At 35.3% G+C, this 24,145-nt stretch overlaps 1 protein-coding gene across 4 annotated transcripts in view; it reads right to left on the bottom strand.

Annotated features, from left to right (window-relative positions):
* Window positions 1-255: 255 nt before the first annotated feature.
* Window positions 256-24,145, bottom strand: part of ITFG1 (integrin alpha FG-GAP repeat containing 1) — a 60,692-nt gene continuing 36,802 nt past the window's right edge. For 3 of the 4 annotated variants that reach the window (XM_085551045.1, XM_015873924.3, XM_085551044.1), the window contains 8 exons: window positions 21,528-21,678; window positions 20,949-21,057; window positions 17,494-17,537; window positions 15,494-15,572; window positions 6,869-6,993; window positions 5,938-6,020; window positions 4,401-4,518; window positions 256-998 (listed from right to left, as the gene is read on the bottom strand). In XM_085551045.1, the coding sequence (XP_085407171.1) occupies window positions 939-998; window positions 4,401-4,518; window positions 5,938-6,020; window positions 6,869-6,993; window positions 15,494-15,572; window positions 17,494-17,537; window positions 20,949-21,057; window positions 21,528-21,678 (769 nt within the window). In that variant the 3' untranslated portion in view covers window positions 256-938. The remainder of the gene's footprint in view (window positions 999-4,400; window positions 4,519-5,937; window positions 6,021-6,868; window positions 6,994-15,493; window positions 15,573-17,493; window positions 17,538-20,948; window positions 21,058-21,527; window positions 21,679-24,145) is intronic. The other variant, XR_001557701.3, reaches the window with a different exon arrangement.

The following is a 24,145-nucleotide window of genomic DNA, read 5'->3' as shown; positions in this document are numbered from 1 at the left end:
TATTTAGGCATTGCTTATTTCCTACAATGCTGTTTATTTAATCTTTGTACATTTCTTCTATTAATAATGAATTGTAGGCAGTCAATCCTCATTCTCCTTCCAGTCCAAAATTCTTTTCATTTCTTTAAAACAGCCCAAGCACGTGGCCAAATACCAAATCCCACCTTTCTTACAAGAGCAAAACCCACCAAAGTTACTTCCATGTCTGCAGGCCTTTCTAAAATAAACATGGTTATGGTTTAATTACAAAAGCAGTTTGTGTCACGCTGATACATTTTATTACTTCAATTCTTTTTAATGTGTCATCATCTTTCTAGAACTAACATATAAATACCGCATCCATCCCACAAGCTACTGAACGAGCATCAACACCGAAGGTTTCTTTTAGTTCTCCAAGTCCTACATTCTTTAGCAATTGCACATATGAATTCAAACAATGAGAAATACAGAACACTGTAGGTTAAGCAATCAATTAATGATTATGTCATCCAAGAAACTGCTCAAGATTAATTTTCAGAAACGCAGTTTACTTTGCAGGAATGTGTAAATGACAACACCACTGTCAGTGGTACAAAGTATTCTGCTCACTAAAATACTAACCCTTATTTACACAGCTTTCTATGAAATATATTACTAAAGAACTGGTAGCATGTAAGCAATGGTACATGCAAAATGATCCCTTTTACTATGAAAGATTAATGTACACTTTTCTTAAATAAAGACCAAATGCTATTATATACAGGTTTTGTTTTCTCTCACTGGAAGGCCCTTAGAGACATTCAAGTCAAATTTTAATATGTTCCAAATAAATACCAAATAATGCAACATTTACAAATAGCACACCAGCAGTATTTTCAATAGTTATCATTTTACAAATCAGCATTTAGTATTTCAATTAAGCAAAGGAACAGCAGCTCCTCCATAGATATTAAGGCATGTCACATAGCATCAAAATGGAACCGATGAGCCTCCTGTCGCTTCTCTCTGTCATCTGCTTTCTGAAAAATAAAATAAAAAAGCTAAACAGTTTGTGGGACACGGAGCAACGCTGTTACAGAAATGAGCTGTCAAATGTCAGAGAACCGTTCATTTTTTTCCAAGTCACTCAATTCGACAAAAGGCAAAAAGCTTAGTAAAAGCCTCAATAATTAGCTCTTAAATGATGTCAGTTTGTAATAGCAATAATCTACTCAAAATTGGCTTCTGCTGTTAGTACTCAGCTCTTTTAACATTTATGACCCATTATTTTCTGTTTTTCTAATAATGCTTTTATAAAAGGAATATTTCAAAACCAGAGGATGGTTCCTGGTGTGTATGTATTTAGCCTAATATGAAACGAAATTACTCTGGATTAACTGTAAATGTTGTCATCTACATTGCACTTAAAATTGGATTTTTTATTTAAACGTTAAATACAAATTCAGACAAAGAGAGCAGTCCAGCTAACAATTAACAGCAGCAAGCAGGCAAAAAAACAGACTATTCCATGCTTCTGTATTCAGAAAAATGTGAGAGGATGGATGCATTTCCCCACTTGTTGATGTGGAACACACATCAGTCTGCTGAAAGTGCAGCTTGAACGGTGCTTGGAAAAGAGAAGCATTAAATTGCACCTAGAACCACGGAAGGTGCTCTAATATGTTCTCTTCCCCCTGCCTCCCTTGTGGTTCAAAGCAGTGACAGAAGAGAAAGGCTCCTCTCTCAGGAGTTTGGAATGCACAGTGAACCTTGTGAGCAACCGTGTTTTTCTCATGACAGACAGTCCCTATAAATCCTAGTATAAGAAAATTCAGCAAAACAAATTCAAATGCTTTTTCAGCTTGCTTATACTTTTCTCTTTAGTTCTTTTTTTTGATGAATGAGTAAAATGAAGAAAAGCCTTTACAGTATGCTGTTGTGTGGGCATCCAGATTTGTACCCGAGTTGATAAATATACATGATGATTTTAGTAGAAAGCAGAGCATGTGTTCTGCCATTAAAGTTTGTCATCTGCTCTGGCTCAAGGCCAGAGATTTCCTCATCACACACTGTTTATGTATGACAGCGATTCCAGTGGGCTAACTATGGATTTCACTGCGTTCTGTGGCAGCAGCCGAGCTGTCATTTAACTATTGGATTTTATGGCACTTTGTGGCAGCACCATGGCTGTCAGTGAGGTTTTAAGACACATCTGCCTGGCTTTTTGGCAGGGTCTTGATCAATGCTGGTAGTATTCTGAATGTGAAAACTGGGTGGGAAAAGAGGAGTGGCATACTTTGCTAAATTAAAATGCTTGTCACATTCTACAATGTTATACAAGCTCACTTGGAAAGCAATTTTCACTCAATTTCTTGCCTGCTTCATGAAAAGATTACAACTTGAAAATTTGTCAGTAGCTGATATTCTGATGAATATATCAAAACTTCCCTAGCAAAGATTATCATCAACGTGTAGTGCTCCCAAGTTCACAAAGCAAATTAAAAAGAATCCGACTACAGGAAATGTAGCAGGCTATATTGTTGTAAGATGAAATAAAGGCTTCAATTCTTCCTCAGCTTCTCTTTCATCTGATGTATCAAAAGTAAAAACTAATAACTCAAAGCCATTCATTTTTTAATGGATCAAAATTTTCTAAGGAATGTCAAAGCAACACAGTATCCCTAAATACTACAGTTGTTTAAAAAGTACAGTAATGGCTGGCAGCTGAATGCCTAAAACTATTGTAGACAAAGGACTTTTCCTGCTACTTATCTGCAGAGGTCAAAGAACACGCTTTCTTTTAACTGCTGAGTAAAGCACGGCAGCTTACATACAGATACATCCTCTGGGGGAAAAGAAGAGATTGCAGCTGCCAGTGTGTTTCCCCTTTCTTTCTTTGTGATAGGTACTCTAGAAGTCTGCAGGGAAAACAGCATTGAGGCAGAACAGTATTCTTATGAAAGGATTACTGGAAGAGGCAGAAAACCGAGCATAAACTTGCAAACAGGGAACTTTTGAGTTGAACCTGCAGTCATGTCACTGGCTCACAATACTGCCTTGGTCAGGATTTTTACTTGTTCTGTACCTCAACATCATCTTAAAATGAGAAGGTAAAAATCAGTAGGAGCGGCATTTGAAAATTATAGGAATTAACAATTGTTTACACTTTAATCTAAAAATACAGAATTTAACCAAATATTTGTGCCTATTTTGTGCAAGGAGTTTAGCACATAACCAACCACGTACTTAATCAATGGGGCTTAAAATAGCTCAGAAAGCACCCGCTCTAGGTTGAGCGCTTTACATTGAAGTACAAAAATTATTATTAGCAAAGAAAGTTTTAAACACTGTTGTTAAATCTCAGTTTCTGCAGATGGAATTATACATCGCCCATCACAACTCAGAGACCAAACATATTTCTTTGTTACTCCTGTTGCTTTAGACGTATTGGAGACAGTTAAACCCAGGCAGCACACAGTCCAAGCTACCATTTAGCAATGCTTTCCTGGTACATTAGGACACATTAAGGACATCATAATAACATTCGTATTTCCTTGCTGTGTGTGTTACATTACTACCATCACTATGATCTGGAGACCATATTTAGCATTTTGAAGAGTGGAGAATGACAGACAAGTAACATTTAAATATGAAGCATGCGCAATGTCTATCTGAATGTTTAACAAGGTCATTTTATTTCCACAAGCACAAAATAACAAACAGTTCTACCATGTCAAAATGTGCAGTAATTTTATTTGACAGCTAAGATTATGGTTTGGGTATGCAGCAGCATTTATTGGCAATCCTGCCAGTTGGATATGATTGCGAACTGCACGTAGTTAAGAAAAATGGGAACACGTTTCTTTTGTGACATGAAAGGCCTCTTTCAAAATGCTTCTTCAAATCAATAGATTTCTATACACTGCATGTATAATTCAGACGCACAGAGCAAAGCAGCCAATATGCACACAATTGTCTCCCTATACACTCCTGAATGCTAATGCGAGTGCAATCAGCAAAGATAGTTACAGAAAAAAGAAATGTTTTTCCTCTCTTTTAGATTACCACCAACTCAAGCTAAGTAAATTGAATTTATGTTCCCTTTCTTGAATACTGTACTTCTTAAAACTCTGCAAAATAGAAAGCTCAGATATGAACCAAAAAACTTCTCATTTTGTTGGCAATAACAGCTTAATGGCAAAAGCTTATTAATCCTTTTCTTCATTTCTCTTTTCAAGTGCCTTCGAGCTTAAGTAGAAACGGCGCCAATGTTTAAACTTGCAATAAATACCAAATTAATAACAAATCCACACCTTTAGGGAATTAATGCAGTCTGTGTCAGAAATTATATAAAGCTACTCAAAAACGTACAAGTCTATAAAATATAAGGAAATGTTAAATAGCATAGAAAATACAGAAAAAATACAGCTAATTAAACTTACCTTTTCTTGCCAGTGTAATATGCCAATTATTGCCAGGATGAAAACACAGACACCAATTAAGGCTATAGCTGTTAGCAGCACTATGTTACTCGGGGTCAGATACAGCTTGGCACTCCAGCTACACAAAAGAGGAAAATCCAAGGAAATGTTAATACCCTTAATTAGGAAGTAGAAAGCAAATTTCATTTATAAAGATCAAAATAACTTGCTAGTATTGAGATATGTAGCAGCCTGGTCCACAGAAACCTAGTGGCTGTACTTGGAGACTGGAGCTTAATGGTGTTTACTGGGAAATACATAGCTTAACATAATAATTTTCAAGTAATACAATTGAAATTGAGCTTATTTGTTCAGGGGTGCTATGAGTATCCTCAGAGACTAACTTTTGTCAAGTTGTGAGCAGCAGAACCAGTTGGCTGTGGCAGAAGAATGCTGGAAAGCAACAAAATGAGGCACTTGAAGGACTCATGGAAGGCATCCCTAGAATGTTGTGGGGTCCCAAGGCTCAGTAACACCCCTTTTATCCTTCATCCTTCAAGTCATTGGAAAGCTATGAGCATGATCTTTTACAATGAGGCAGTACCAAGTCCTCACAGGAAATACCATACTTATGTTAAAAGGAATTATAAATTAAGAATTGCTTTTAAGGAAATCTGCAATTTTTGGAATTCTGTTCTCTACAGTTCAGTGTCTATAAACTTATGCTCTAAAAAAAGCAGAAATAGCTTATGGATGACTAAAAGAATTCTTCGTAATGCATACCTTTCAATACCTTAACACTGTAACTAAATTTTCTCCATCTGGCAGATGTTATTCCTGTGGTTGTTAATTAGTAACTGAAGTGGCACATCACTTCTCAACTGTTATTTGTTCTGTAGTAAAATTAGCTGCTGAAACCAATGTCAGAATCATTTCTGCATGATAAACACAACTGACCTCACTAGTAGATCAAGCGGCAAAAAGCAGCTGTAATATGTGACTAATGTTTTCTCTAACAGCAACGACAGAAACATGCTTGATTTCCGAGATAAACATTTTAATTTCCAGATTAATTCAATGTTGAAGAGCCTATGTAAGTAACCCCTTCATCTTTACTTAAGGAAAAACATTCATTCATACCTGTGGCAACAGATAGTGTGTTCAAAAAGGCTGAATTGAAGCTTTTATGTACAACTACTGGGCAGAAATTGAATGTTTGGTGAAACCAAAATGCCTGCTTCAATCATCACCATGTTTACAATTCATATTAAAAAAAAAAAAAGCTGGTAAATCCAGCAAATGTGTTATTATTATTTACAGGAGTTCAGCTGGTAACAGATCCTGGCTGCTTACGGCTACTTCATAAAATCATTTATAAATACTCAAAAATATTCTGTCCAGTCACAATGGCAACAACGGTACCAGAACTGAGCCCCACTCCTTCATTGCTTTTAGAGTCACTTTCTATACAACTTAAAAGAAAAAAACAGAATACAGACTTCAAATTAGGCATTAATTACGTAATTTTGTGATATGCAATTCAAAATATTAAAGTTACCTTCGAGGAACATTATGAGGATATGGGATGACTATAAGCTGGGAGTTTGGTATGATAGCTGTCCATTCTTGTTTTCTTACAGACTGAAAGTAAAGCAAAGGCTATGTCAATTCCTAACAAGCCAACACTCTTAAAAGCAAAGACTTTCTCTGTTGAAATATGGAAAAGGAAAAAAAAAACTCAAAAGTGACTGTCTTTTTAAGTGACTTTTTCGCTTACATTTATGTAAGTCTTTTATTCTGAAAGCACCAGAGCACTTTAAAAACAACAACAAAGTCTAAAGCAAGAGAAGTGATGTTGACATGGAAAAAATATCTCAAAACACAGATACAAAGCAACAACATAATAGGGAAAGAAAAAAAGAACCAATTTTAGAAAGGAATTTTACCAGTTATCCAAACCAGAATTTCCCGGATACACTGATACAAGTACCTCACTTTTTAAAGCAAAATAATCAGATTTCTCTAAGGACTGTGAACAGTCAGGACCTTTTCATGTTTCACCTCAAGATCAGACGCTCACAGTAACCTCTACCTCCTATCATATTGATCGTGGTGCTGTCACTGAAGTAGAAAGGATTGTGTGAGTTTACAGGCCAGCCAGAGCAGCCCCAGGGAAATCTTACGGCTGAGACCATAATAATTGGACCATCAGGTCTAATACACATTTATCATTTAAACAAGCACCATATGACTAATGCTTACACACAACTTCAGTTGTCTTTTAGTTTTACTGTTTGTATTGGAGCATACACGCACCTTACAAGCAGACATGCAAGATTTGTTTTTTTTGGGACACTCTTTTCTGTATTCACTTACCTTGGTATTCATATTTATGAAATAAGCGTTATTAGCTATTTTCCTATCCAATTTTTCTACTATGAAAGGTTATACCAGATATATTAGCTTGAGAATCATAACTTTTAACTAACCTTTTCTCCTAAGGGACGAGGAATGCCAACATACAAATGATCGAGGAAGTTAGCGCTACGTCCCAAGCCCAGCACGTTGTATGGCAACTGGAGAGCAAAATGTGCTGACTGGCTGAGCTGTCCAGCTGGAATAAGAAAATAAGCTTTTTGAGAAGCCATTTCTATACAAACATATTTCAGGGTCAATTATAAAAGTATTGAAATAACTGTAATTGCATTAGTGATTTAATTTTTAATGTCTCAATCCCACATTTCCTAACTATTTAAGGGCACTTAATTGGAAAGTTGCTGAAATGCTTTAGATTTCTAGAAAAGATAATTCTTTCAAGCACCTTTTTTGTTTCAAACTGCTATTTGTTACAAGTTGAGGAGAAATGAGCTATTTGTGTTTATTTAGATATGGCTAGTACCAAATCTCGCCCCACTGACTCACAAGCTCAGACTCAACATGAGAAGGTTCACTTTAACTCTTGCTAGTAGTAATCAGTAATTATTGCTTTTCCTTGTGTCACAAAAGTAGCCGAGAAAATGCTCATAAACAAATTCTCAGATAATAATTTGATCTAATGACAACAGGATTACAGTTGTTGCAAGTTTCATCCTTTCAAGGGCATATAATTATAAAGAACTAAATGAGTGACTATATGGAAAGAATGTTATTTTTATCCTCCTAAAAAGACAGTAGGAAAACAGAAGTGTGCAGTTATCTACAGGTTCACTAACATGCCATTTTCAAGGTTGCCAATTACTCCATTTAAATAAAAACCTTGTAATCTTAATGTCTGACAAACTGACTCAGATCCTACGCAGATTCTTTGTTCATTTCCTAGAAAGCTTCTTAGCAAGTGATCTGATTTCACAGCACAATATCAGCATCTCAAAAGCCACAGTGAATTCAGCCCTTCCCAGACTAAGTTTAAATGAGACTCTACTACCACGAATCAAGTTATGTGATCCATAGACACAGTTTTTGTTGCTGTTGCTGTTTTTAAATATGACGGCAGTGTCAGGATGTTTTGAATGTCAAAATTTTCACACTAACTTCGGCTTTGTTCTAAAAACAAACAAAATATCTGATATTCGACCATGTTATAACACAACAAAGAATTTACTTTAAAAACTTTCAGTAATGCTGATTTCTGAAGGACTTCTCCCAAAAGAACAAGGTGTAATATTTCATATTGAAAAGTTTTTCAAATGACTTTTGAGTGAGGTATTTAGGATTATGAGGAGTCTGTAACTTAGGTATTCCTTTTTTTCTTTCATTACACAAATGAAATGAATGTCAACTAAATTAAAGGAAATAAAAGAAAATGTCATACAGTGTGTGCAGTCAGCCTTTAAAGAGTTTAGAGAGTTAGATATTGCACTAGAATTCTTAACAGCACTGAATAATTTCATGGCTACTAATACTGGCTCTTATGCCTACTTGGATAAGGATGATGAAATCTTATGCTTCAAGATGTAAGTAAACCATTTGCAAAGGTCAGGAAGGAACGCTTCCTACTACACAGTACAAATACTTTTTTTTTCTTATTTGCCTTAAAATGGGAAGAAATTAGCGCAGCAGGACTTGGGAGGATGGCACGTAGAAGGTTCTAGTTTATTTTATAGCCTATTGGCTAGAAAGACGTGAGATTATTGAAACTATTTCATGCTTTATTCCACTTGCATCTATCAATTTCTACAAAAGTTTGGTAATTACTTAAATGCTCCATTTAGAATCGCAGAAAAGTAATAAAGAGGACAAATGTTTGAGAAACAAAAACCTTGAACAACAATTAAAAAGTGACAGACTAAGATTAACTATTTATTGCTTTTCTTCAGCATTTAATTAATTACTATTTATTTGAACTTTGCAGTTACCAATAATTAATTTGCTTATGAAAATATTCCAATTTAATCTAAACTGCAACTCTGGTGATTTGCTATGTTGTAAAAGCTCCACAGTTTTCTTTACTTGAAGAAAAACCAAAAAGCTACTTGGAAGCACTCAGATCTATCATGTGCTGTGAACTCAGAATACGGTGTTGTCATGAATGTTTCTGTTTTAAACTGCAAGTCAGTAAGTTCATCGCTTCAGAAAGCTTAGAGTAAGAAAACACACCGTTTTAAGACTTGGTTTTCAGTGGTTTCAGCCTGTCAGTCTGAATTTGTATGTAAAAGCTCACAATGTTCGGCAGCAAAACCTCACAAAATTTTTGCAGTTTGATATTGAAAAATTGTTCTGATTATCTCCGTATCTATCTCCTTATTTTCAAAGCCTGGCATATAAAATTTGAAGCAATCCATTCCATTAACCTTTTGAAAGTCTTGTCTGAATACTGAATTATGTGTCGTCTGTAACACATACAGTACTTGTTCTGTTAGATCCGAATGAAGACGTATTCCTTCTGTTTCCATTATGCTGACATAAACTTGCTTAATGTCCTCAACAATTTACTTCAGGGTGACTTCACCTAAGCAGTAAAAGTGCTGAGATGAAACCAATTGAACTTTATTACTGGAAGGTGATTGCATTTACATGTAGAAGCAATGCTTTCTATTATTTTTTATTTTAAACAGAACTGATTATGTATGAACTGGGACATCTGCACCAGCTTAGTTGAACCTACATACCTAGATTCACAGTGCTGATATTTTTCAACCAGTTTAAACAAATTTGGGGGAGATACAGAGCTGAATATGTGAGACCTCTACAAAAACTTCTCATGGAAAAAACCTAATGGAAACTTCCATTTCAGACCTGTAGTCTTTCTTTCTCTCTCTGTTTTTATTTATTAAACTTTAATTACAAAGCTTCATTTGCAGATGCAAATTATTAAAGCCATTCAGTTTAAAATATAGTTAAAATATTTCGGCTTCCAGAAGTCCCCTAGATTTGATGTATTAGAGGACTGAATTGCCAAATATATTTTCATACAAGAAATTACTACATTTTTTCTTCTTGTTGCTATCTTTTCCTCTAATTGGAAAAATGATGTATTTGTCAAAAGCTGTTATATATGTACGTAAATAGTAACTGTGAATACTATAAATATACTATTTATAATATATAAATATATTAAGTTGTAAAAAATAAATCCCAACCAGTTATATTTCCCTTCTTCCCCCCCCATGTCTTACAAAAATGTAACAAAGCTGCTTAGTTTTAGACCTACATTCTTTTTACCCCTTAACAATGTAGGTGGCTTTTCTGATAAAAAAACCCACTATTTATTGCAGAAAACATCTTACCTGACAGCCACCAAAAACTAAACAAGCTGGAAAGCTTTCAAAGAGTTGGAAAATTGAATCTCCTCAGCTTTCATTGAAAGCTTTAGTTTAGTTCCCTTATTGCCACCTTTGGCGTCGTAGCCTAATGATGAGAGAACAAAGAAATACAGTAGAGTAAGAGCTCCTTTTTTTGGTTATAACTACGCAGAATGGTAACCTGAGCTTCTCCTTCTTGTGACTTGGGTTTTTGCTAGAGGAAGTTCTACATGAAGCACAACTTCACCTCTTGTCTTTTCCTACCGTATATATATATTTTCTCCCTCCCTGGAGTTCCAGGAAAAAAAATTATGGAAGTGGATTGAATGTGTGTATTCGCAACTTAGATGCCTTAGGTGCTGCTGACATCTGTGATGCTTCTGACAGCCCAAGCACCAAAACTGATCCCATTATATTGGAACATGTTTTCATTAATAACTTCTTGACACCACAAAATTACAGAGTAAAGCTAGAATAACCTAGTTCAAGAAAGGTTTCTATACAAAAAGAAGTAATATAGAAAAACATACTATGGTCATCTCCACCTGTAGCAAACAAGATAACTCTTAACAGAACTCAGATATTCAATTACTAAATGACTCAAGCTTCTTCCATCCATACCACTTTCTATATAGTAGAATTGTACATAATGAATTCTGCAATGTCAAGTGTTTACTGAAATTAAGCTTTGTTTGCTTTTATCTGGGATATTCTTCAATGTTTGCGCTGTAATTCATTACTATGAAAACTGCTAGATATGCTCTTTAACTAAGCTGGACTGTGAGGTGAGAACACATGAGAACAAAAGCAACAACAAAGAGTAAACATTTCCAAAAGCCAGAAGGGCAGGACTTATCCTTCCTTCTGTCATGGAAGCTTAAAACAAAACCAGAGCTCTAAAATGAGATGCGGTACTTATCAATCCATGGAACTTCAGCCATACCGCTGCTTAAGCAAATTATGACTCTATCCATATAAGCAACACTGTGAAGGTGTTCATAGAATAATATTATGGATAGTCATGAATATTCACCTTCAAGCAAACACAAAGAATTTACTGTTCTGTGACTCCTGGCTGACAGTCCTAAAACTTTTGGTAGATACAAGCTGCAATAATAACCCATATTAACTATAAAATCAAATATGCATCTGTTTTAACTTTAAGAGAGAAAATTAAGAAGTCCATAGCAGCATCTGCAGACAAAACACATAAATACGTATCAACTTGATGCTCCAGCCCTGTTTAGTATGTAATTGGTGCACACAAAAAAACATCTCAAAAAGCTTTTTATAACAGGCTCTCTCTGCCAGAGGTGCCCTTATCACAAAAATATCTACAGGGCTGTATTTTCCCTCAGCTGTCTGCCTAGTCAGCGTGCCAAGGAGTCAGCCAAGTCCTGCTCAGGTTATGGAAGTGCAGAGCTGCCAATCCTATCTGTCAGTGCAAAGCAGCAGACAGGCAGGTTTCAAGGCTTCTTGCCTACAAAGGAGAGAAAGTGAAGGTATTTGAGGGTTCAGATGTTGCATAGCAGAGGGAGAAAGAAAGCAGGAAGACAAAAATTGGAGTGTAGTGAAAAGGTAGCAGAGAGAAAACTGAATAAAAAGATGCGATAGCTAAAGGTAGCTTGGTATTCATCGTATGATGTTTCTACAGAGCTATTCAGCAATTTAACTTCAGCCTTTGCCGCTATCTAATAACAGATTTAAAATGCTTCTTGTGCTGGTGCTACAGCATGAAATTGTCCTTGTGCAGTTTCTCAAAATACTTCAGCAAATTAACCAGCTGCTTTATATAAAGTATCCGCTCTGCTTTGTTATTGAGTCCACAAGGATATTAATTCTAAGAAAAACAGTTGATGTTACTGAAAATAAAATAAATGGAATCATACTTATTGTGTAAGTAGTATTTTCAAGAAAACACAAGGGATCATTATTTGAGAAGTACAGCAGCTGGCAAAAATGTCACATCTGAAGTTTAGCTATGGACAGAACTGCTAGTAAATAGGGCAGCATAGATGTAATCTGCAGTGATACTGGCCTTATCTCACTGGCATCAGCCTTAAACAAATATATTCAAAACCACAGAGTAAGACTGCTAATTCATTATCACAAATTATATGTTTTTAGGTCGTTGAAGTCTTAAAGACATGAAAAACAAACTACAAAAGAGTCCCCAGGCTTTCATTTGCTACCTTTATCAGATTTAGCCATTGCACCTCCACCATGCTGCAAGAACAGCTTTAATTTACTCTATGCTCAAGTTCAGCTATTGTTCTCTAGTTTATGCGAGGTATTGCTGATGGAAGGACTCAGCTGAAAAACCATCTCAGAAAAATATTATAGAATCCTTGGAAACAAACAAAAACCTGGAAATGCAGATCTGAAACTCCTGAAAAATAAAAACCCCAAGAGCAAAAATAGGGTGACGGCAGGTTGCAGGATCAGAATACACGGCTGAAATTAGTTTAGCTGCTTCTCCCAGACTTACACCAGAACCTGATTGGATCATAAAACGCATTTGACATAAAAAGCTGTGGCACTTGAATTGCTTCTCAGAGAGGAAAGGTCTGTGGAGATGTTAACAGAAGATGCAAGACCCAATACTTACGCTCATTTTGGCAATTGCTATTCCTTTTAGTTAATTTAACAATATTTCTTGTTGTAAGATTACAGGCAAATTGAGGAGTGTAGAAGTAAAAAGCACTGAATACACGCTAATTATTATTCTGCTATCTTTTAACAACACACTGGAATGTTAACAGCAGAGAGAATAATTCGAACAGCATTTTAAAAAAACCCTCTCAATTATGTAAATTTTCTGTAGTTAAGACTTGGCAGATCAAAGAAATTCAAAATGAATTTGATAAGGACAGCCGTATGTGCCTTGCTATTCTACTGTTTGCATGAACAGTGAATCCATAAAACATACTGTATTTCGCAACTAAAGTCCTGCAGAGTTAGTAACATCAGAAACAGAATGGTGAACATTTCTTCTTTAGTTTGGTTTCGGATGGTCGAACAAATAACTTCCTCCAGTAAGACTTCTGGTAAAGATACACAGCCATCAGCATCAGCTGACAGGAAAACAAAGCAAATGTGGAATGTTCTTTTCATTAGAAAAAGAACAACATTGTTTAATGTTACTTAATTGGAAAGAGATTAAAAAAAAACAACAGGTAATTATAAACCACAGGATTCTCTCATTATAATTTTCATAAAATTAAAAGCTTTGGATATGGATCGTTCCATGATACCATATAAAAAATGGAAATAGACTGACAAAAAACTAGTTTTAAAGTGGTATATAGATGCCATGCTTTTAAGGCTTAATGTGGAAAAGATGTTTTGCAGGTTTACGCATGGGCCAAAAATGCCATCTGGGTTTGGTACTGTCAGCCAATACATATATATGAAAGCGTTGCTTGAGGTTTTTCTTGGCAGTCAAATAGAATATGATTTGGCTGTAACAGACAATGCATTTCAAGATAATAACCTGTAGGCCAATAATTCCAGTTAGAAAGACACTTACTGAATTTTACAAGTAGGACTTGAGAAAGAAGAAAGTTTAGCTAAAAACTTAATATAATGGACTCAGAAAATGCGACTGACAAGTACTTGCAGGAATTGTACAGACTCAAAAAAAAATAATCTATTAACAGATTGAAATTGAGAAACTGATCAAAGAGTGTTACAGAATTCCCTGTAGCACTACTGTGAGGGTCATAAATGCACTTGGAATTCATTACTGTTATTTCATAATGTCAAAACATAAAAGGAAATTCATCATGATTGGGCTCTGTTAGGTTTTTATTATTGCAAATATGGTAGTAGTGAAGATTAATGGTGCTATAGCAGTATGAAATCATAATTGATAGATATTTCCCATAGTAAATTGTAAGTAAATTTAACTTAGCATTCCTAAAAGCAAACCTCCTAAAAAGAACTAACAAACTCTAGGGTGTTTTTAAATTTTCCTTTCAAGAGATCCAGAAAACAAAAACAACCAACATCCTCAATTCCCCAAGATTAAGAAAATGATACGTAAGATAGGCCCAAATTTTAAGTGAGCTTTATTCCCCCACTGATTACAATTTATGGTATCCCAAATAGAAAATGCTTTAAAGAATTGGTTAATAGATTCTACTGGCTGTTAGATGCAGTCTTATAAATGTATAGCATGGCTTCACTTGAGATGTCTGACTTCTAAGTCTGAGATAGTGTTAAGCACAAATAGAGTGAAAAACTCCTCTGACTATGTGAACATTGCATCTAGATGAGTACAATTAGATCTCAGCAGAGGCTGTGTTGTAGTTTATTTGATTTACAGGCATTTTATAGCACTTTGCTAATGAAAAAAAGATCAGTTCGACGATGCCACTAATGCATTTATTCATTTATGCAAAGAAGTCCTTTTGTTACTTAATCAGTACATCCGATAATACAATTGGTCATAGGTATCTATTCAAAACATACATGGCCAAAGGCATTATGAAGCTGTTTTTTCCTTAAACAGGTGTACTAAATTTAAGCAGGCCCACATTAAGTACCAAGGAGTAAACACATGACACTTCCTTCAACTCAGTGACCTCTTCATTTAGATGGATGTTCATTCAAAGAAAGCACCAAACTAACTTCTATTGGCAGGATAGAAAGAAATTTTGTAACTCAAAAATTACTGTAACTTCCAGCAACTGTAGCAACAGCTGTCACAAAGCAGCTTTATCTGATACCTAATATCCACCCTCACTGCAAACAGCCCCTGAAGAGTACAGGTGCAGCCATCAACTGCAAGTAGCTTAGCTAACAGCAGAAAGATTAGGGAACTCAAATTTTTATTACACAAATTTGTGAAAGAAAGAAGAGTTTTTATTATGATATGAAGATACTTCCAAGCTGTCTACACTTTTACTCTGTTGAAAAGGAAGCATTTCAGTATCTATAAAAGGGATGGCTACAATAAAATTGCTCATCTTCAACAGTATTCCTAGCATTCCCCGCAGCACTCATTCACAAACTCAAGTCTACAGTCAGTATGCAACATGAAAGCAAAATAGGTCAAAACTCGAGATATCCAGTCATTAAAAAGTATGGAGCAGAGAAGGCACACCAGTAGTGAGCATTACAGTAATATGGACAATACAGTAGCAATCTCTAAAAACCTGCATTGAATTAAATTGCCTTCAAAACCAAGAGAAAGTGTGAAACAAAACATGTCTGGATTCGCATGGTGACAAATCCAGACCTCTCTACAAGCAGGCCTACTTCCTGCCTGGAACGTGCAACATCTTTTAGCCTTCTCTTATGTTTCCTCATAACTTCTCCACAGTACGTTTTTTTTTTTTTCCTTCATCTTTTCTAATGAGATTATCTTACCTGACCCATTTTTCAAGTATCCATTTGCATCAACAGTTGTGTACATGATGTAAGGACCGGGCTGATTAACACCAAAAGGCTGAAAGCGAAAGGAGAGAGAAAAGAAACAGGCAAAATTTTAGGAACAGACAAAGCTCTACTAATAAAAACATTAAAGCAAACGTACAGATTGATGATTTCTTCATGATATACACAGTTTTGAAGTCTTGCTCTTACACTGCACATAGCAATATATGGAAACTCATTTTCAAAATAAGATTAATCAGTTGTCTAAGTACCTCTCAATTTCTAATGAAGAAAGCAATGCTATTCAGTCCCATGGCAAAAGGTTTAATATTCCCTAGGGAGGTCTAAGTATATAAAAAATCTAAAACCTCAAATTATAACTGCATGTTAAAAAAAAACCACCCAGAACTCATTCAAGATTTTGAGAATGCTCCATTCTGATGGACTTCCTTAATCTAAAAATGCTACATAAATTCAAAATTATCATAATTCAGCAATGTTCTATTTAATCAAAAGAGTTGAACAGTTAATTTTCAAGTACCAATATCTATTTTAAATAAATTATTTGGAGAGAGAAGATGTGCTTAAACATCAAAGTAAAGTTATGGGGGTAAAAAAAAAAAGGAAGGAAAAATCAAAGGGAGTTGTAGATTATTGAGTGGTGAACCGTGTCGTGTACCTGTGTGAGAACAGGAGGAGCACATGTGGGGGGAAATTATCTGTTAAGGTAGGAGGGACAGGGAACAGCTACAAGAGAAGATTTTAAATAAAGGTGTTTTGTTTTTTTTTTCCTCTCTTCAAACAGTGAATTCAAGCTGGTATTACGACATCCAGTTCAGTAAAAGACCTTTCAGATGAGCTGCAGAAACTTCACTGAAGAAGAGACAATGAACGTTTTGCATCCTGCCTCAAAAAATAGTAAGTTGTAAACTATAAGAATAAATAATGATGATGAAAGCCAGTATCAAATCTTGGAAAATGGTAGAAAATGGCATAAGGAGACAGAAAAGATGATGTTAATGCAAAACTATGAAAGATGAACCTTTTTGATGCTAAAATGTACATAATTATTATCTTTGCCAAGTATTTGTATTCTGGCATTACACACCTCATGACACTAAGTTTGTTGGTTTGTTTGTTTTTTTACAGTGAAGGCAATAGCATTTCGGTGATCTTGACAATCAAATGTTCATCAACATCTGCTGAACATATGCTCCCTAAACCTTCCCTTCATTTTGGTAAGTAATCTTGTAATACCACCCCAAACCTCTTACTGTCTTTTTTCAGAAACCAATCTGATGTCCTAAAATGAAGAAAAGGTTGGTTTCCTTTGAAGCAGGTTTTTTAAAATTTCTAACTAAAGTTCAGAGCTTTTGCAATTCAGCTCTGCAATAATAATTTTGATTCCTGAGTTCCCCTCTTAGGCCTTTCACTGTGGATACTGTAATTTGCTAATTGAAAGTTCCACAGGTGATTTTGCAGGGTCTCTAGAGATGATTACAAGAGCTGAAATAGAATTAACACATCTACATGTAGCTCATCAGCAGAGCCATCAAAACAAAGTACTTTTCTTTCCCCTTCCTCCTTTTCCTTCCTTGTACCCATGTACTGATTTCAGCTCAGAAGTTGCTACCTGGCCCCCATGGCTGAATTTGTCCCACAGTGTTTTGCCTGGATTTTATGACTGCGCTGATCAAGACCTGGCACATTTCATAGATTGGGCAGCCAGCTGTATTACACAAGTTGCTCTTGTACCTGACAGAACCCAGCCCCTGTGATGCTGCATAATAAATCTCACTGCAGAATCAATCAATGGAGATAAGTGGAGAAAGATGGTAGTCTCAAACACGCACAACTTGGCCAAACAATATTTGGATCACACATTCTTCTAGTCAGTAACTCTCTTAGTTATGTATGTGAACAACTGTCAGCATAATCAAGCCCCATGGCTTACTTAAACCTAAATAGTATTGCAAAGGCATAGTTACACTTACTGTTATTTTCCGAGGACAGTCATTAGAACAGAGGCCACTGAGAACTGCAAGAACAAAAAGCAAGTTTACAGTATTCACACTAACAAGCCATCTTATGAGCACAACCTCAAAAATCTATTAAAACATATTAATAAGTGTCATGTATCCATTAAGATACATAAAGAAAACAGATCTTACCCATTATCATTTATGCACTAAAATAATTATAATTTGCTTAAAACATATTACTTTGCAGAAATTAATCAGCTAATCACTGTTTTCTCATACCTCACTGGTCAGCTTGCTTCCAAAAGAAACATTTGTCAGTTCAAAAAAAATCCAAATAAGAACATGTTAAAATGTAGCAGACCGTACATTTTACTCATCACCCTTTACTTCTAACCATTTAAAGCTGAATTTCTGACAAGTACATTTTACTTTTTATCTGAAAAAAAAGAACTTTTCCCTATACACCCAGTTTTAAAGGTGATAGCTTTAAAACTCGATTCAAAACAACTCCCATTTCCTGTTTATTCTGTGTAATCTGAAAATATTATAAGCAGATGTGCATAATGCTTCTTAATATCTATAGCATATGACAGTTGTTGAATTACTTGTCAGCTTGAAAAATCAGTTGATTACAGAAATGTTAAACATTTATAATCAACTAAGGGACAATGAAAGCCATCTGTTCTGTAACCTAGAACATCCTGCCACATTAAATATTAGATGCACAAAATCTCGTGTACAAAATATGTGGTGACAGTGGAGGACTAAGTGGTGCACATAACACAGCGTAATAGTCTGATCAAAAGTCATCCCAAACTGGAGTCAGAAGGACTATTTGTATTTTGTGTATTGTGAAAATCTTAACTGAAATGATTCCAAAGTTAAAATTCTTAGTTTGTGACTTAACATTTTTAAACATCCAAATAGAGAACAATCTGTAATCTATCCATACAGTCCAAAAGAAAGTCCAGACAGTTAAGGTGATGCTATGGCAAAGTACAATTTGAAGATGGTGTCTGTATCTAATAATAGACAACAATCTAGAAATGTATTTTGTGTGTTAGACAAAGATGCACGTTCAACTGGAGCCATCTCTTCCTATTTTGATGCAGAACAGCACACTGCAATTTGCTGTTCAATTTCACTGTGGGAACAAATAACCTGACCAAGTTCATTTGACTACTTTCATTGTCCATATACCAAATAAGTGAACACAGTGCATTTAGTGATACACCAATGGGCATAAAACATGTTTTATTATAAACATTCCCTCCTGTGTCGCAGCAGAAATGTTTTTAAGCTACTCTAATTTCCATTTTCTGGGGGCTTCTACAAAAACACAAGCATACCTGAGTACGATGCTAGAAATCAAAGCAAACCTTTCTTAAGATATATGTAACACCAATGCTGAAAATTATTCTGTTACCCATTCAGAATATCACACAATTGTCTTTCTAATATAATTTTATGAAGCAAAACATTTTTCCAGAAGGTTTTCTGCATGCTTGTGACAATTATGCCACCCATACCCAGTATTATTTAAAAAGAGCACAGCTTCCATCAGCATGGCAAATCGTCGTAGTCTAATACGATGAAAATAAAGCCCTATGCAGTGATACATCAGTCAGGCCCAGTAGTGGATGCAGTTCTGTTTATCTTACAGCATGCAGAATCTATGCTTCAGAATCATTACATATATTTAAATAGCACAAAGGCAAACTCAATCTCTCCAATGAACCTCCTGTTTTTCTTGCTCAGTTTTCTCTTTATGAGCTCACTTATAGCCTCACCTTTTACCCCTCCTCAAAAATCAAGGAAGACAGCCAAGCAACAAGCTCAAAGCTCAACACCTTTGCAGTCTGAAAGAACATGGTAGGGCATGCAATTTGAAAACCTAATTACTCTGAATTACAAATATCATAATCTAACACTAGCCTTTTAAACCAAGGCTTTAATTAATTCACATACCCTTGCCATGCTATCTGTCATCCCAAATAGTTATGATAAGATATATTTTAAGCCATGTAATACTTTTAGGCTGAAAACACTGAACTGACTCAAGACATCGAAACGTACTCTCAGAATAGATCATGCAGAACACACAAAATATGCTCCACACAGATCACTGAAATGAAACCAGTTCATTTTGCCCTAGATTCCACATCATTTCAAAAGGATGGGGGAAGAGAAACTCTAGTAAATTAGTCTTGATGTGACAGAAGTCCTTGCTGGAAAGAAAATACAGCAACCACTCAAGGCAATAATGAAAATAAATACATTTGGTTATTGTTTCTTGACTAGATTCTGAAAATAAGCAGGGTAAAAAGATAGCCATTGTGGACAGATAAAGCATGTTCCTTTAAGTCAGTGCTGCTTTAATGTCTTACAGCTCTCTTCTGTATTATTATGGCATACATATGTATAAGCTTAAGTACATTTTTCTCAGGTTAGTGACTAATAAGCTGATCTTCCTCTAAATTTTAAATATCATGAGACATTAAAGTATAAGTTGAAGAATAGGTATGTGTACATTAATACTGCTTTTCCAGTGACAGCACTATGTTACATTAGAGATAGGTGAAGGTGTTATAGAGGAGATTCACAAAAGAGGGGCTTGAGTTCACGAGAGGGCCACGTCCAGCCCTTTCCCTCAAAGCCAGATATACTACACAGTTTGTTTAATCTAGTTGTATAAGTCTCTAATATTGGAAACTCTGCATCTTCTCCAGGAATTTATATTAGTACAAGCTGCTGTTTAAGAAGTTACATTTACTATTTACTCCTGTTTTAAGTTTCTTAATTTCTGTCATATCCCGCATGGACACAAAATAACCAAACACTCTTGTTCCCCTACGGTTATATATCATCAAGGATCGAAGACATGAATTTCTTCACATTTCTCTTTTAGAATGAATAACTCACTTTCCCTGCAGATTATAATTTCTGACATTTCATAATTAAGGCAGAAGATCTTTAAGATCTGGTAACTGTCTTTAGAATTTTGCTAAGACACAGAAATGAAGAACCAAAGCTCCAAAATGAAAGGAAGGATTCAGACTGCCTCTAGGTAACAAGTGAAACATGACCTGCTTTCTAAGTAAAAGTACACACCCAGAGATAATGAACACTTACTTGAAGGACACAGTGGTCAAAATTGGTATTAAAAACCATTAAAGTGATATTAGAACAACAGAAGTACTGAGAATAGTGGACAGAAATGCTTCCAAATTATGTGCTCTAACATAAGAATAGGAAAAAAAAATGCAACCCTTGAAACTAAACAAAAATGCATCATCCAAGCATGGGCTCTGCAGTCTCCTTCTGCAGACCCTACTATTTTCCATGCTCTATTTTTTCTTGTATTGCTGTGCACGCTGCATTACCATAATGTTATCATATACAGAGGATCAAATATTCACATTCCCCTCAAGATCTGATTTTGACCTGATTATATGGTAATAGCTTACCAATAACTTTAACAAAATATGCATCTGCTTCAAAGTTGTTTTTTAATGTGTGGATAGTGAAGTCTTCATTGGAGTGGCCCTTGCTTACTACAATGATATCCAAGATTCCCTAGAGGGAAAAAAATAGGGTTGAATTAGAAATGAGAATGCTGATTTACTCTAGATAGCATCTAAATTCAGTAAATAAATACCCTTAGAGACAGAAGGGAAAAGAAAAAAGTGTGCAGCAATGTTTACATTTCTACTACCAATTTTAATATATTTAGTTTCATATTAATCTATGGCAATATTAGACAGAGAGCTCCATCCACAGATAACAAGGATAACATACATGAAGAGGGCAGTTCAACAGAGCAAATGGAGGGCCAGCAAACTTTTGGTCAGTGAATGGGCTGCTGCTACCTGCCCATCTTCCTGGGAGCATTTCAAAAGCATGCAGCAATATCCCAGTCTGAAAGTACTGCCTGCCACATGCTCTAAAGCCAATATTTATACAGAGCAGTCTAACAATAACACAAAAACTTATACAGCAACACAGAAGGAGCAACGCTGTTTGCCACAGCACAGAGTTGAACTTACATCTTCGTAGATGTCAAAGAAGGTTGCTACGACTGCATCTTTGATTTGATTTAGATCAGAGAGCTCCCAAAAAACTTTAAACATACGACGTGCGCTCTTGCAGCTTGCGTTATTGCATGGGACATTTTCTAGTAAAAATGCTTGTTGATTGCTGTAAGACATTATGTACATATAACAATTTACTTTCTATAAAGTAATAAATTAATTACAATATCTATGTAATTTTGAAGCCAAGTGAAATATGTATATTCAATTAAAAGAAAAATCACTAAAAATATAGAAGACATTTAAAAAAAAACCAACAGTAAGCATTTATGTTAACCCTACAGTCAGAATTAAGACATCATGCCTGATTTAAACTAACAAATATGCTAAATAAATAGGTCTAAACCAGCAGGAACAACTTCATTATTCTTACTTTGTTCTGACTCAAGTACCAGTGTACCTATCCACTGTTTTCCTTAATGCCTCACCATAGTCTTTCAGCTTATGTACTCCTTAAAACATATTGGTGCTTTTTCCATTATTTTATAACACACAGGGCTGTAAAATTGACACAAATAGATCCTGTTACCAGGTATAATACAGCAAACAATCTTCATTTTGAAGAAGTCATCTAATACACATCAACTGTTCACTGGGAGACACAGATGAGTGACACAGGCTTCACACGTGCTCTGATGGCTAACAGTCTATACCCTGTCCCTGACACCATAAGATCATCACTCTCAGTAGAACAGTGAAAACCTTCAGGACTTGACCAGCTGTGTATCTGATTGCTTGGCAAGTCTCAGTTACTACCTTGGAAGCCCACAGGGATCCATCACTGGGAACAGATGAAGTTTCCTCCTTTCTCTCTGAAGGGAGCCAGGAGACAAAGCCGCCAGCATTCTGCAAGGCTAGCTATGCATGTTAGAGCCAAGGGCAATAATCAAAAGCATTTCCTCATCATGACCTTGAACATAATGCCACTGGAGAAGGTGACAAGAAGGTGTTTTTCCCTATCTAAACAGCATCCAAGGCCTCCAGGATGCAGTCACAAACAAAAGCAACTTCAGCACATTTCCTTATGAAAGTTTCTGGTTTTCTTTATATCTGTGGAAAATTTGCTAATAAGAATCGTAACTCACAATACTCACATTTCCATTCCTTCCATTTCAGAGTTAGAGGAGGGCAAAACATTTACCTTATGAAAAAATACTTCTGATGCTGAAGTAACTAAGAGTTTCTTTGCACAGACTCAGTATTTCAGACCCTGCACTGGCATCAAAGATGCATCAAAAATAAAATGGGATATTAAAATTCTTTCCTCAAAACATTATCATCACATTTCTTTAAGTCCTGTGAAAAACAAAAAAAAAGGTCTGTATCTTTCTGCACTATGCCTGAATTTGACTGAGCCTTAATATGAACAACCTCCTTGTAATTCCACTGTTACAAGTGCAAGTACGTAGAATTAATGCTCAGCCAGGAATCAAACTGGACGATCTGCAGCATTTAAGATTATTAGTTAATAATTATATTATCTGAACCTGGGAACTCAAACACAACTTCAAATGAACATGAGCATTTAATTTCATGTATTATAGCAGTATCATGTCAAATTAACCAACTATAAAGGTAAGGTGACAACTCAAGCTAAGCAAATTGTTCCAATTTCTCTTTTTCATCACTGTGACACATTCTTTTGTAAAAAAAAATTGCAGTAAACTTTTAAAAAGATGCTTTCTTTCAATTCCCATTTTTCAAACAGCTAGAAATTATTACATGCTATTTAAAAAACAAAGATGAAAAATTAGCATTACGCTTAAATACAGAATATTGTTCAAGTCTAAATGATAAGCCTTTTGAAAGGACAGACACGTTTATTCACTGTAGGAGGCTTTTTTTATTCCTCTTTCCTTAGTTACGTGCATTTAATGACTTGGAAAACATCAAAATAATAACAAACATATTGGGAGAATAAGGAAAGATATAAATCAAAGCATCACTAGAAGAGAAATGCCAATTTCCTTTACTGTTCTCCATCAGAAAGGAACAAAGACAAGCGACAAGAAAAAAAAATTTTTTTTTGAATGCATAACTATAGGTTTGCTCATAAACACTCAACATGAAACAAGTTCTGTATCCAGCCTTGCTTCTGACAGGTGATAAAACTAACAATGATTTAGGAAAAGATGATCAGTTTGAGTCCTTACAAGTAGACACATACAAAGAACTAACATATATACATACACACACACACATATGTATACACACACACGCTGATTTTACACTGTGCAGGAGTACCTGGAAAACTTCATACAGATGTATTACACTCAAAGCTTTACATTCAACTGTCCATATTCAGTTTTTTACTATCTCCAAATCTCCATCTTTACTGCTATTTATCACCAAAGTCTGTGATAAAGTAATGGTATGCTTGGAAATACAGTATCTATTTTACCACTGAAAACTTTAGTAAGGCTTTGAACGAAAGCGTCACTGAAAGCATGATTCCTTAGATTACATGTTTGCAATTCAAGATGCCAATTATTAGTATCTAATTAAAACAAGATGGAAACAAATGATTAAGAAAAAAAGGTTTAATCTAATTACATGGCAGAATGAAAGATAAG

The sequence above is a fragment of the Coturnix japonica genome, chromosome 6, assembly GCF_054131305.1.
Source record: "Coturnix japonica strain WE chromosome 6, WE-NBRP24, whole genome shotgun sequence".
Classification (NCBI taxonomy): Eukaryota; Metazoa; Chordata; class Aves; order Galliformes; family Phasianidae; genus Coturnix; species Coturnix japonica.
Note: the sequence above shows the minus strand (reverse complement) of the source record. Positions and strands in the feature narration are given on the sequence as shown.